At 41.4% G+C, this 13,693-nt stretch overlaps 1 protein-coding gene across 3 annotated transcripts in view; it reads left to right on the forward strand.

Moving 5' to 3' along the window:
• Positions 1 to 230: 230 nt before the first annotated feature.
• CPED1 (cadherin like and PC-esterase domain containing 1) overlaps positions 231 to 13,693 on the forward strand; it is a 158,016-nt gene continuing 144,553 nt past the window's right edge. For 2 of the 3 annotated variants that reach the window (XM_063396755.1, XM_063396757.1), the window contains exons 1-2: positions 231 to 386; positions 873 to 1,347. In XM_063396755.1, coding sequence (XP_063252825.1) covers positions 1,096 to 1,347 — 252 coding nt within the window. In that variant the 5' untranslated portion in view covers positions 231 to 386; positions 873 to 1,095. Of the gene's footprint in view, positions 398 to 872; positions 1,348 to 13,693 lie in introns of all 3 variants that reach the window. The other variant, XM_063396756.1, reaches the window with a different exon arrangement.

The following is a 13,693-nucleotide window of genomic DNA, read 5'->3' on the forward strand; positions in this document are numbered from 1 at the left end:
TTAAAATACTGCAGGTGCTTCACCCTGAAAGATATTAGTATTGTTTCAATTAGGCTAATCACTGTAACAGCAGTTTTCTAAAAATTGCAGTGCTGGTGGCTTCGAGGCATGCAGTGTCAGCTAGGACACCTCTCACTCCCCATCCAGACCTCAGCCTGTCTCCAAACCCTGTGCCTGCTCCGAGCAGAGCCAGCTTAGCTCCACCCTCTGAGCAGTCCAGCCCTTATTTATATGAAGTCTGTGGTCCAACTGGCTTCAGATGGCGTGTGTTATGTGCGTGTGCCTGCCTCCTGAGTGTGTGAGACGAGCTGGGATCAGGAGCCAGGGTTGTTCCAAGTGGTTTTAATCAGCAGCCCATTAGAGGAGAACGGAAAACTTCAAACAGGGTAAGAACCAAGTAAGTAAACCTAACTTTGAACGTGCAATCTGGACAAAACAAATGCAAATGAAAGTCTTCAGAGTCTGTCAGTTTTCAGATAAATTATCACTTTTAGAGAGAAAGTTGTGCTTTCTAACAGGAAGGAGGAAATTTAAAAGGACTGGAATGAAGGAAACTGTAAAAACAAAGTGGGAATTGAGAATGCAAGAGAGAAAAAACAGCAAACGATTGTTCACAAAGTTGGTACACTCTCTTACTTTTTTCAGCTGTGGACAGGACATGTTAAGCTTTAACCTCTTGCCTTCTTGAATACTATTGTCTGGCTGAGTAAGTAGTTCCTTTCGCAAAGGGGGTGAAGATTTCTGCTTCTCACCTGTCTGCTGGCAGGTTTGTTTTCCTGAGAGCATGGGGTGGAAGAGCTCTCCACAGCCCCTTGCAGGATGCCCCATGGCATGCTGGCGTTTGCTGCTGCTCATTTGTTGTTTTTTCACAGGTTGTTCCAGTAACTCCATGGGAAGGTGTTCCCCAAACCTCTGCTTCTCTGGAACTTGTGACTTCTTGCCTGGCACCAGGAAAACACTCAGCAGCAGCAATGGGAAAATTCATGCGAGTTTTGGGTAAAGTGTGCCTCTGACTTCTTTAACCCTGGCAAGACGTGGCTACTTGGACTGCATCTGCAATGTGGCAAAGGGCAAAGTGAGGTCGGCAAAGAGGCCATGGTTTGTGGGCAGGTCCCCAGATGCCGCAGGCTTTGTCGCCCTCGTCCCTTCCTTCTGGCTTTGGTGGTGGCCCTCTGTCTGTTCTGCCAGACCCTGACTCCTCTCATGAGCAGCAGCATCCTTTCGGCAGTTGTTAATGGGATTGCACCCAACAAACTGACTAAAACACAGCAAGGAAGATACAAGGAGGTCTCCCCAAGCACCATTCACTGCTTCCTCCCTGGCAGCAATTCAGAGACAGTGAAAAAGGTAAGTCAGCTGGAGCAGAGTGCTGAGCAATAATTAGCAAAGCGAGGGATAGCAAGTCTGGCAGGATCATCTGAGTCCAGCTAAAATTAGCCTAAGCTTGGAAGTCTGGGATCTGTATACAAACAAATGGGTGATCTAATGACAGCAGCATATGCACAAGCACATTCCCATTACCAACTCCTCAGTGCGCTGTTATGAATACAGGAATCCTGAAATCTTCAGCTGAAGTATTGCTTTGCTCAGTGATTCCAGCAAGATTTCGGTTTGCTGCACAGACCATGCTTTATTTTGGCTTTGGGAATTGGTTTAGAGGCTTTACAGTACAGGCACGTACATCAAGAGCCAGTGGGGTTTCACAGAAGTGACGGAGGCTGTTAACTGGCACAGGGACTGCAGCTGCCCTGTATTAAAGTTATCTGCTCGTCAGCTCTGGACTTTACTGGGAGTCTGATGAGAAGCTGAATTTAGCTGCATGTGAGAAACAAAAGAATATTTTCAAATCACACTATGTACTTTGGAATTTCACAAATTTTACTTTGTCCATAGATTACCTGACTTTATGTTTATTTTGTATAGGGTTCCTAGGATGGATGTTAAAACCTAACAAATGGAGAGACTGTTATTTTTGTTGGAAAATCTAGTTTGTTAAATGGTCTCCAGACTGAGGTAGTTAGTTATTTTTACTCTGGAATCTGTGATCAGCACTAGCACAAATGTTTAAGGTTTCCTTCAGTCCTATAGAGGAGCTGCTAATGGTGCAACAGATACCACACTGTGAAATTATCATTATGCTAACATTTTATATACAACTGGAGCAGAACTGTAAAAAATTTGTGACCTCACAAATAATGGACAGCAACCACGTAAAGCAGTTCCAATAGTTAAAAAAGAAAAATGAAAAAAAACCCCAGGCTGCTTCTTTGATTAGACAGAGTTCATAGTCTAAAAGGTCAGCAATATTGATTTTAGGAGAGCAGCAGTAAAGTGCATCTTCTGCAACAATCAAAAACAGATATGAGGAATAACTGTGGCATGAACTCTTTAACCTTAACTCTTAAAATACTGGTGTCTTTTCTTCAGTACATGCTGCATTTGTCAAAAATTTATATCTAAATGACCATTTAGTAAACTGGGTACCCAGGTTCAGATCTGATCTGCAATATATAAATAATATTAATAATAATAATTCAAGCTTAAAAGGAAATAAGCACAGCTGACTTATGCAGGTTGCATTGTGTTATGTTTACAGGAACAGTCCATTCCTTTTTACTCATTGTTATTATAACGGCAAAGAACATTTAATACCTTGGCCTACTTAATGTCTGTAAGAACTGGAGAAATAATGGCAAAGTTTTGCTAGTATGCTGTTTGGCTGAAAATATCTGTAGTATCTTTTGCAAACTGCCTGAGAAAAAACATAGATTGACATCAAATCTGGTGTGCTGGCCAGCTGAAACGAGAAGAAAGCTTTTGTTTTTACAACATGCTGTACTTACTGCTCTCCAGCACATGTGGTTGGATGTGACTATAACATGCACATGCTGGACCTGTAGTACAGATGTGTGTGTATTAACCCTTATAGGTATGTTTTCCAGGGCTGTGCTACCTTAACACATTCCTTTTCAAGTTCTTAAGGCCACCCATAGCCGGCTCCCTGTTTGTCTTGAATTTTTCCTCTAGAGCATGATGAACAAAATGTCTTGCACATGTTGGGATGTTGCTCTAAGTTGCTCTCTGTTTCCCAACTTTCTCTGCTGGTTATGTGGGCTGAATAACAATCTCAACAGAAAAGACAAACATTGCCAAAAATCTCTACCACCCTGCTTTGAAAGTGTGTTCTTGAACTGTGTGTTTTCATCCACTGCTTATTCAGATGGCTGAGCTGTTATCTGGCTTGATTTTATTGGGTACTCAGTAACATCTAAGACAGATGTCACCGTTGAAACTCTACACTGTTTTATTTTACTGTCACGTGCCCACTGACTGGAGCTAGTTTGGAAATAACTTTTCATTAAAGCTCTGGTTAAAATCTTCATGTATAAACCTGGAAAAATACTTTAAAAGCTAGTTATCCACATTTGTAATTAACTAGTCATACATGTATTCTTATTCTATAAATAGTCCAGCAAGAAAATTTAAATGCAATAAAAAGAATCTATTATACAGTTAAACAGTGACATAAAGCAAACACTACATCATGTCTTCTGAAATCAAAGTTCATGAATAAATTTTAAGGAAAGTAAGACCCTGCTGGAGAGAATAATTTTTAGGTAGCACATAATGTTTACGGGTTTTGAATGATTGCATGTCACACTGCAGATTCTCTTCTGGGTAGGGGCAGGTTTCATTCTTGCTTCCCTCAGAAAAACAACCAGTACTGTTAAGCCTGTTGTGAGAATTTGATTCTGATTGTTACTACAGGGGCAAAATACCCTTCCAAAATCTAGTAATTTCTTCATTCAGAGTATGCATAGCACTAAGTGCCTCAAAAAACCCCACAAAATTGAACCAAACAAAAACACACAAAAAACACCTGGCATCTTTTATGAGCCATTGGTTGGAAGCAGAGGAAGAGATCTTAGGAGAAGTTCAGCTTTGCCAGTGTATTTCTGATATCAACATTCGCCTGGTTTTGGAAGTTACAGTGGTAGTGTGGAAGAAGCAGGGGGGTGGAAATTGTCAATTACATCTGCAAATAAGTCTTTAACTATATGGGATGGAGCCCTTCCTGTTGGGCACATAAAGTAAACTGTCTTTTTTAAATTGCAAAAATGCAGATTTCATTCATAGCCTGGAAAACCAGACATAGCTCATAGCACTCCTCTCTCTGGTGTCACACGGTTTTAAAAGCTGCTGGAGATCTTGTCCTGAAGCTTTAAATTCACAGGAACAGAGGTTAACATTTTCTAGTACAAAATTAAATGCTAATAGCTGGAGCATGAAAAATAGAAGGCTTATTTCTGATTCTCTAGCATTAAAGGCAGTACAGAGTGCTATCACATCTAGCAGCAAGCTGACTGAAGGTTTAGCAGGGCACTCTTACCTCCCAAATGATGAAATATTTGTTAATGTATATAGCAGGGAGAAGAGCTGGTGCTGTAGCATTGAAACTGGAATAGCTATCAACAAAAAACCAACAACCACAACAAAAACCAACCAACCAAACAAAAAAAGCTTTTGCATATTTTGCTTGGCACGGTATTGTGCCAGAAATACTTTTAGTACCAGCCAGCTGATTATACTTATCTTAAGTAATTTAGCTCTGCTTCTCGGCCAGTTTTGAGAAGAGCTAATTATCTCGTTAAGCTGTGCTTCCACTCTCAGAATTAATTCAGCCAGAGGCACTTGAGATGTCTCTCCACATGAATAATTTTGCCCAGGTAGATGGGGTACCTCTGCTGGGTAGAAGGAATATAGGCAGTATTGCTTTTAGGAGGGCAGATACCTGGTGTTTAGTTGCTTTCCCAGTCAGAGAAGACCCAAAACCACTTTTCCTTTTTTCCTGAAATGACCCAGTTCCCAAGCCATAAAGATTTACATCCAGGTTGCAATTGTGAGCCTGGTCCACCATGCTGGCAGTGGGATTTTCTGTTTAGTCATGGAAAGAAAAATTCTCTCTTTTCCTTATTTCACACAGAATGACAGAATCACAGAATGACTAGGTTGGAAGAGACCTCCAAAATCATCGAGTCCAACCCATTTCTTCCACAGCTGGAGAAAAAGGAGGAGGAAATTATTAATCACCTTTTACATTTATTACTCCTGTGATAGGCACTTTTTTGGCATACTAGATTTCCAGATTTATTTTGTTTAAATACATTGTGAATGTATTTAAACAAAACAACAGCAACAATTTCAGATTTTAAACTGGATTCTAAAGGAGATTATTTCATGGATACTCAAAAAGACTTTTGTGTCACATCCCCTGGCCATTTACGCCAGCTGAGAACAAGAAAACAAAGAAGATACACAGTTGATAATATGAGAGCTTGATGAGTGGGTTAGGCTGGCATCCAAATAAATGAAATACCACAGGTGTGGTGAAAAAAGCTGTCTTCCTTTCAAGGCCCTGAACCTGCCACATGTTTTGTGTCAAAGATGTATCTCAAAGAGGAACTACATTGAAGTGAACAAACCGGAAAGATAAGAAAAGGCTTTTTATGACATCATTCTGAACAAATAAGATAGGATATAATTTCCTAGGATTGGACAGTATGAAAGATCCAGAATAATGACAGCCTGAAGTGGCCATGTCTGAAAGGTACTATGTAGAAAAAGAAGGAAAAAAAAAGGGAAAAAAAAAAGAGAAACATCATGGTTTATTCTTAACCAATGTCCAGAGGAAGATCCAGTTGAACATCTTGCATAGGTTACTGGCCTGGGGATCTATATCTGAAAATTGGCAGTGAAATTACTGAAAAGCTGAGAAAATGTTACTAGAACATTAGAACATTGGATATCCTGAGTGGAATTATCCTCTCTTTACTTGAGAGCTCCACTCTGTCAGAGGCAGAAAGCTGGACTTCACAGTCAATGGAAATGACTGCTTCCAATACAAAATTCATCATGAATTTGTGCAGACATTTAAACCAAATCTAGGGAATTTCATCCTCTAAAGACATGTCTCCTTTTCTATTGATTTTATTTTTTTATGGAATATGGTCACTTCAGACAGAATAAGCAGGCAACAAAGGAGATAGGAGCTTCTCTTATGGAAGAAGAGATGTAGGAGAGCAGGGAACTACCAGCTGCAAAGTAATAGTAACCTCAGAAAGAACAGAAGAGATTGTGTACAGAGACAGCTGAATTTGTGCAAAGGAGGAGAAAGGGAGATGAGAATGGAAATGGAAAGAAAAGAAGACAAAGTTAATGAGACCTTTTGAAATGTAAATATCTGAAAAAGGAGAATTGAAGCTGAATGATAGAATGAGATGATTTTTGCCATTATGCAGAATGGAGCGTGGTGAGAGCTCTGGATAGAAAAGATTAGATTATGCATAATAAGGTTTGATACACTTTTAAGGTTTGATGCATTTTTAAGTAAATTTAACTTAAAAGCTATTTTATAAAATAAGTAGGGGGATGAGAACTCTTTACAAAAGAACAAAGAACTTGGCTAGTATGAAACATCTTGCAGCTAGACAGCAATCAACATAGGAGGGTACAGGGACTGATTTCCTTGGAATGATACCACATTCACATTGCATCCTATGAAAGCAGGACATTTGTTTTCCCCTTTTGTAATGTAAAATGAAACGGCACAAAGGAAACATCTATTTTTACTGGGCAGATAGCTGGAGATATTCTGGTGATAAAGGGCAAGGCTATTGTGGTAGCAGTCAGGAAAGAGGGGCAGGGTGGAGACTTCGCAGGAAGGGAACTTCGAGAAGGACACATGAGGAGCAAATGGAGGCAGAATCTCACTCATTACTTCACTGCAACTTCCTCCAAAACGAGGTATTTTGATAAGTGGTAGGATTGGCTCATTGTCTGTTCTCAAGACAGGCCACTGGTACCATGTACTACATGCAGGCATAAAGCAAAAAGCATCTTGATAAAATAGCTCTGTACTTCCTGCTCAGTGTTGGTGATCACTGTGCAAATAACTCCAGTTTTGCTCTTGGATCTATAAAGTTATCAGAAGACAGCCCTCAAAGTAATGCCAATAATCTAATTGCTTGTTCTGTATTTATTCATCGAACAATTCAAGGCAGAATTGCATTCCAGCCATTTAATTCTACAACCCAATCCATTCTGATTAGGAAATTCAACAGAACATAAAGCAAGCACATTTAAATATCCTCCAGAAAGTGAAACAGGAAATTAACTTCTGTCTTACTTCTTGATACAGCAGCTATGCACACTTTTAAATATAATGGTAGTATGAACAACTTACTATTTCTATGAACTTTTATGCAAACAGAAAAAGGATTTTAGAAATCGTGTTCAGAGCTAATAAACATCTGCATAGTCCCATAAATGAGTGGCTGGGGGCATTAGAATCATATACTCAGTTTTTATTATCACTCTTCTTATTGATGCTGTTCAATAACAGTACAGTATTTTCTAGGAGTCCCATTCGTGTACTTTTTGTAATGTTGTTCTGCTAGGTGGTATTTAGTAGCAAAAGTAGACTCTGACTTCCTTTGCTAGCTAAATGGGAATTTAAGCTGTTAATATTGCTGATAGTGCTGGCCTTGTTTTGATAAGGCCGATTTTCCTTTGTGGTATTTTTGCTGCACTCTGCTTTCATGCAAAGGCCTTTTGGTTTGCACAGTGGCTCATACATCTCTTTTGCAGCTGCTCAGTACCTGCAGGAAGCAGTGGGGTTAAAGTAAGCTGCAGTCGAGTTATTTGAAGCTACTGGGCCAAGTCTCTGACAGTCTTGGCTAGCTCACTGTGAAAAGTGGCTGCTTGTAATCAACACAGGGACTAATGACACCAGAACTGGGTAGCTGAAAAGAAGATTCACAGTTTTTCAGTTCTTTCCTGAGAGAAGCTTAGGCTGACATGAGTTGAGCCATTATGTTAGGATGGACAGTTTTGTTTCTGCAGTTGAAGTGATGGTCAGTGAAATTCTATGGCAACCATTCAAACTGTATATTTGCTTCTTTTCCAGGCATAGACAATGCATCAATATTTATGGATTTATGTAATATTCTTGGAATCTGCAACAACTGCCAAGGAACTGTTTTGCTCTCTTCAATTTGAAATATCTTCACTATTTTATTCTTGGCCAAAACAAAAACAGTAATTATACATCTTAAGATTCAGTTACTGACCAAATTCTAGAGTTTTGGAACATCCCAGAAGTTCTGTACAATAGAGGAAAGCTTCAGAAACTAGTAGAATCAATTATATCCTTATACATTCATAAACTAGAATGGGATATACCGGTTTCAAAGGAAATGTCAAAACATTTTCTTTTTAACAGAGAATTTCACAGCTCCCTGGAAGTTGCAGACAGACTGAACTAAGAATTCCAACTCTGAAAATGGGTGTCTATTTTCAGTTGCACAAGGATGGTTGCATAATTCTTCAGCTCTCATATTATATAAACTGAGCCTTTTATCTTGTTTGTTGAGACATTAAAGGAGTATACATTTGATACAATTTTTTAAAAAAATATTTAATAAATTTTAATGGCGCTCAATTTGTTTTCTTTTGTGTTTTTCATGTTATTCCGTAAACAGAAAACAAATTACAAAATTAATTTTTATGCATTTTTATTTAATTTACAATACATTCTAGTTTGTTTGGACCACTTGTTAAGGCTGTGGATCATCTGTGTAACAGCCAATTGTACTAAAATGAGGTCAGTGACTCAGCTAAGTGCAGTATTTTGTAAGCTGTAAGAGCAGGAGTATCATGTCAAAGCTGACATAGGTCTCATCAAAATCATATGGGAAATCTCAGCCTGCTGTAAAGCCTCATTAATTTCTGTGGAGACAAACACACCATTTTCTAGGTACGACATGGCCTGCAGATGTCCTTAACAATCTTTTCCACATAAGATACACTGAATCTGTAGTAAACTGACCTGCTAACAAATAGTCTGAGTCTTCAAGCTGATGAAGAGCTAAAAAAATGGTTGGAATACAGGAACATTTGACCTTTTACCAATTATTCTCAAATTTTTAAAAAGTTAGGGATCCTTTTTTTTTGCGTGTCTGTTGTACATAAAAATTATTGGAATGCCAAAAAACTCAGAACCATAAAATGTGGAAATATGTGAACAGCTTATTTTCATCTATTGTACACTGCTTCTCTTGTACTAACTCTGCCCAGACCTCATTTTTATGATTGAGAAACATTTTATGAAAACCAGCAGACCCTTTAAATATATAAACATGACTGTTATTGCTATAATATTGGAAATTATGAAAAACATCTCATAGTAACTAGATCAGCATGTCCAGTGATGCACAGCATTTTCTATAAAGCTTTGGAAAAAAGTATGGAATCACTTGCCACAAGCATGTAGTGGGCCAGATTTTTTTTTTTTTTTTTTTTTTTTTTTTTTTTTTTTTTTTTTTTATTATTATTATTTTTAATTCTGTGTAGCTGACAACCCATCCTACACTATACTGGCTTGGCAAACAGAGTGGACACGTTGCATCTTATAACCTGGGCTGCAAATAGCTGTGAAAGGACAGGGCAGAGAAAATAAACTTGGCAACACTAAGCATGGATCTCAAGCAAGTACCCTAAAAGGTGTGGAGATACTTCATATTATTTAATAACACCAGATTAGACATCAGGTCATGCTGGTAAATTGAGGCTCCTGAATCGCTTCTATGTCCCAGAGACTGTTGCGGCTCTCTGGGAAGCCGGTGGATAAAAGTGTTGTGGATAAAAGTGCCCGTGCCCAGCGCCGCACGCAGCGCCCGGGCGGCGGGCAGGGCCCTGGGGCGCTGCCCCGCGGGCTGGGGCGCAGCTCCATGGGTCTCCATCGGGCCCTCCCAGCACTGCGGCAGCGGCGTGGGGCTCCCGCAGCCCCGGGAGGTTTTTTTTGCTCCTCTCCGGAGCGAGTGTCCCAGGAAAAGCCCCGCAGGGGCCGGTGCTGCGCGCTGTCTGTGAGGGCTGTCGCAAGCCCTCTGATCGCCCATGCCCGGGACGCTGCGTGGGCACCGTGGAGCCGCTCGGGGCCATTTCTTTTGTGTTCTGTGGAAATGACCCAGGTCACTGCCACTGCCACAGCTTTTTTTTTTTTTTTTTTTTTTTTTTTTTTTTTTTTTTTTTTTTTTTCCCCTCCTATGCTGCTGTCAATGCTCCGTTGAATATCCGTCACTGCCAAAGCAGAGCGTTGTAAACATTGATTGCAGCCCTTCCCCAGAGACCTGAGGAAGATGCCTTCCGCATCCAGGCTGACGCTGAGGCGGGATCCCCTGGCACTTCCCGCTGCAGGCAGGCGGGCTGAGCCCCTGGAACGCCCCGGGGCTGGCTGTCCCCTGTCCCTTGTGCCCGTCCCTGGGGCCCGGAGGGCACCGCGGCCGAGGCCTGTCGCAGCAGATGTGCGGCAGCCCTGGAGTGCTGGCCCTGGAGTGCTGACCGCAGGGGAACGGGGTCACTGCTGCGTGCTTGAGGCGGGACCGCTTAATGTTGGAAGCGAAATACTGCAGAGGTGACACTGCAGGAGGCTTCACTTCCACGAAGAAAGGTGTGCTTTCATGGCCTAACCGAAGTGTGGTAATTGTTAGTGAGGATGGGCGCACACAGAGTGCCGCCACAGCCAAGGCAGGACCTCGGGCCAGGCCGCGCTGGGAGGGGCGGCAGCAGGAGAAGGCAGAATCGGCAGCAGAAATGAACAGGAGCAGGACGTGTCCTGTCTGCAGCCCCCTGAACGCCCCACGTGTCCTCAGTTCACCCTGCAGCGCTGGCCCCTGCAGCACACGTGGGATGGAAAATGGATTTTCTTGCAAAAGAAAGCAAGAGGTGTCTCTATCTTCTGGGCTTCTTCCACGATGCAAGTGAAATGGAAAGTAGGAAGTATTTGGCTGGAATGTCTGGAAGAGAAGGGAGAGAGAGCACAAGAGGGGGGCTGGGACAAGGGCTGGATTTAGGAACAGGGAGGGAGGGGAGAGGAAGGGCTGCCAGCAGCTGCTGGCGCTGCAAGAGAACAGGAAATAGGGAAGATAAGAGGAGAGGAAGGAGAGGCAAAGGCAGAAAGGGTCGAGAGTGACGTTGCTGTGGTGGGCAAGGGCCGTCTGAGACTAACAGTGTTTGCCACCTGATTAATGTGTTTTAAAAATCCTGGGATGTCAGGGAACACTGCCAAACAGGTGACCTAACACAGTTCCTATGACTTCACCCTGTGCTATGCGTGCTTACTCTGGCCAGCAAGTGATCAAGCTTTACTTACTGAATATCTGCTTTTCCAATCTAGTTTTGTGTTGCACATTCAGCAAATGTGGGAGACTCTGATAGTGTATTGAGATTTTTTCAGAGTCCCTTCATCAATAATGCTAATGCTTTCCATGGCTGGAGCAAAAGGACATTTGGTGTTAGAAGCTGAGGGCTCTGAAATAGTTTGTGCTCTTTACTGCTGCAGAAAAGCTTACACTTCAGCAAGCACAGTGTAAAACTCAGGCAGCCCACACTGCTGAGAAGAGTGACTTTAGCACTAGATCCCAGGCCTATACAACTGGACACATCTTGAATGAGATTTATTTGTATCAAAGCATCTCTTTTCAGTCTAGTCTAGTCTTGTTAGCGTAGGAAAACATATAACCACACAGAGGCGATCATATGCGGTTCTTTATTCCAGCGCGCGGGACACCGGGGTGATAATACACCCAAATCTGATGTCCAAAGCATACAGAGTCGATTCGTGATTTTTATAGTTTAAATTATACACATGTTAACTAACCCCCACCCCTAGATACTGATTATCCTATTCCTTAGTTACTATCTTAAATCATACCTACGCTTCTACCCTGATCCACACTTGATTTGGTTAAAACAATAGCATGGAGCTGTTTACAGAAACTGACGCTTGTTCCCAGCTAGCTGCGTAAGTTCCAGTTGTACGTTGTCTACTTTCCTCCCCCTGCACATTACTCAATCTAGAAATTATATTTTTTAACCCTCCACCAACATTCCCCCCTTTGAAAGTATTTTCACTCTAATATACTAAGTGTAAATGCTTTCACTTAATACAGTCCATTAGGCTTCAGAGTTCATACTGGATGTTCATCTTCAAATCCTCTGTTGTCATAGGCTTTGTCCGGGATGTTGTTGCGGATTGAAGGTGCTGGGTTCCGTGCCAATGCCTTCATTATGGTCCTGTTCCAAGATGCCTTTTTCTGTATCTCTCTCTTCAGGATTCTGTAAACTAACCAAATTACTAAAAATATAATCAGTAAAATTATCAGATTTTCAAGGATAGACTTTATCCATGAACTCACATTCCATCCTAATCCTTCAAAGATTTTACCCAACCAGTTAGTAGCTAAATCCTTTTGTTCCTTTTGTGCCTCATGCTCTATTTGTTTTAACTGACTGATGTCATGTTCTACATCTGCAGTTACATTTGGGATGTGGATGCAGCAATGGTCGATTTGTCCCTTTAAATATCCACACACTCCGTGTTCTTTCAAAAGTAACATATCTAAAGCCAAACGATTTTGCAGGGTCATTTTGGTGGTGGCCTGTAATTGCACATTGAGTTCCCTAAATCCCTCTCGTGTGATTCTTGCTAATCTGTCTACCTGACCTGTGAGTCTATATAGCATTTCTCTATTTCGATAATTTGCAATGGGACCAAACAAGGATTCTAGGGCCCACCCAATCTTTACTCCACTAGAGGGTTCCTTCCAAGTGTCATCTGGGTTCTTGTCTTCTGAGACGTCTCGCTTTGCTTTTATTTGCAAGGCTTCACTGCTCCTGTTAAATGGGGATTTCTTCCAAATTGGACATAAAGTGGGAAGGCCCAGGGTGATTTCTCTTACCTCCCCGTCCATAGGCAAATGTGTTGTCCATGTGCCATCACTCATTGCCCATACAAATGGTCCTGGACTTCGAATTGTACTCCTGCTACATCCTACTATAATCTTAGAATCTATTTTGCCTTGTTTGTGTTTAATTTTCCTGCAGGCACAACCAATTCGTAAGGCTATTGCCAATGGTGACCACTGTTTCATTTCTAGATTGTCAGAGGTGCAATCATAAATTTTCTTACATACCCACCAACTTACCTTATTTGCCTCTTTCTGACTGCTAGTATCAGTATTTGCCACTGTGGGATCTGTCTCATTTTCAGAGCCTTTCCATTTAATGCACCAGGGTGTGCTTTCCATATATTGGAATTTCTGGAGGATGCTCACAGACCATGCACTGTCCCAAGGTTCCAGTCCTTTCCAATCCTTCTCTTCACATTTCCACACCACAACACTTTCTGTAGTGTTGTCCCTGATCTTTTGATAGCGTAGAAACCAACATTGCCATTTTGCAAGGTCTTGGTCCTTAACCCACCACTCTATGATTTGTCCCAATTTGCCATTACTAAGAATGCACTCTGACTTTCTCATGGGTTGCATATAGGAATCCTCTGTTATCTTCCAGTATTCTCTGACCACCACCCTTGACTCTGGTACTTGTTTACAGTTAATTGTTTTGTTCCCTCCTATTTCAGGTAATTTTGATGTTATTATTCCCCAGCTTACTGGGTCCCCTGCTGCCTTTGGTATTGGCAGGCAGGCCGTTATTCTGCTGGTATTATGCATTTTGGCAAAGTCTCTGACCAATCCAATCATTACATTCTCAGCCCGAATTTCATTAGAAATTTCTATTACTTGTGTTTTTGCCTGTATCTCTCTCTTCATTCTAGAATGAAGAGTTGTTAGTT

The sequence above is a fragment of the Prinia subflava genome, chromosome 4, assembly GCF_021018805.1.
Source record: "Prinia subflava isolate CZ2003 ecotype Zambia chromosome 4, Cam_Psub_1.2, whole genome shotgun sequence".
NCBI classification, from domain to species: domain Eukaryota; kingdom Metazoa; phylum Chordata; class Aves; order Passeriformes; family Cisticolidae; genus Prinia; species Prinia subflava.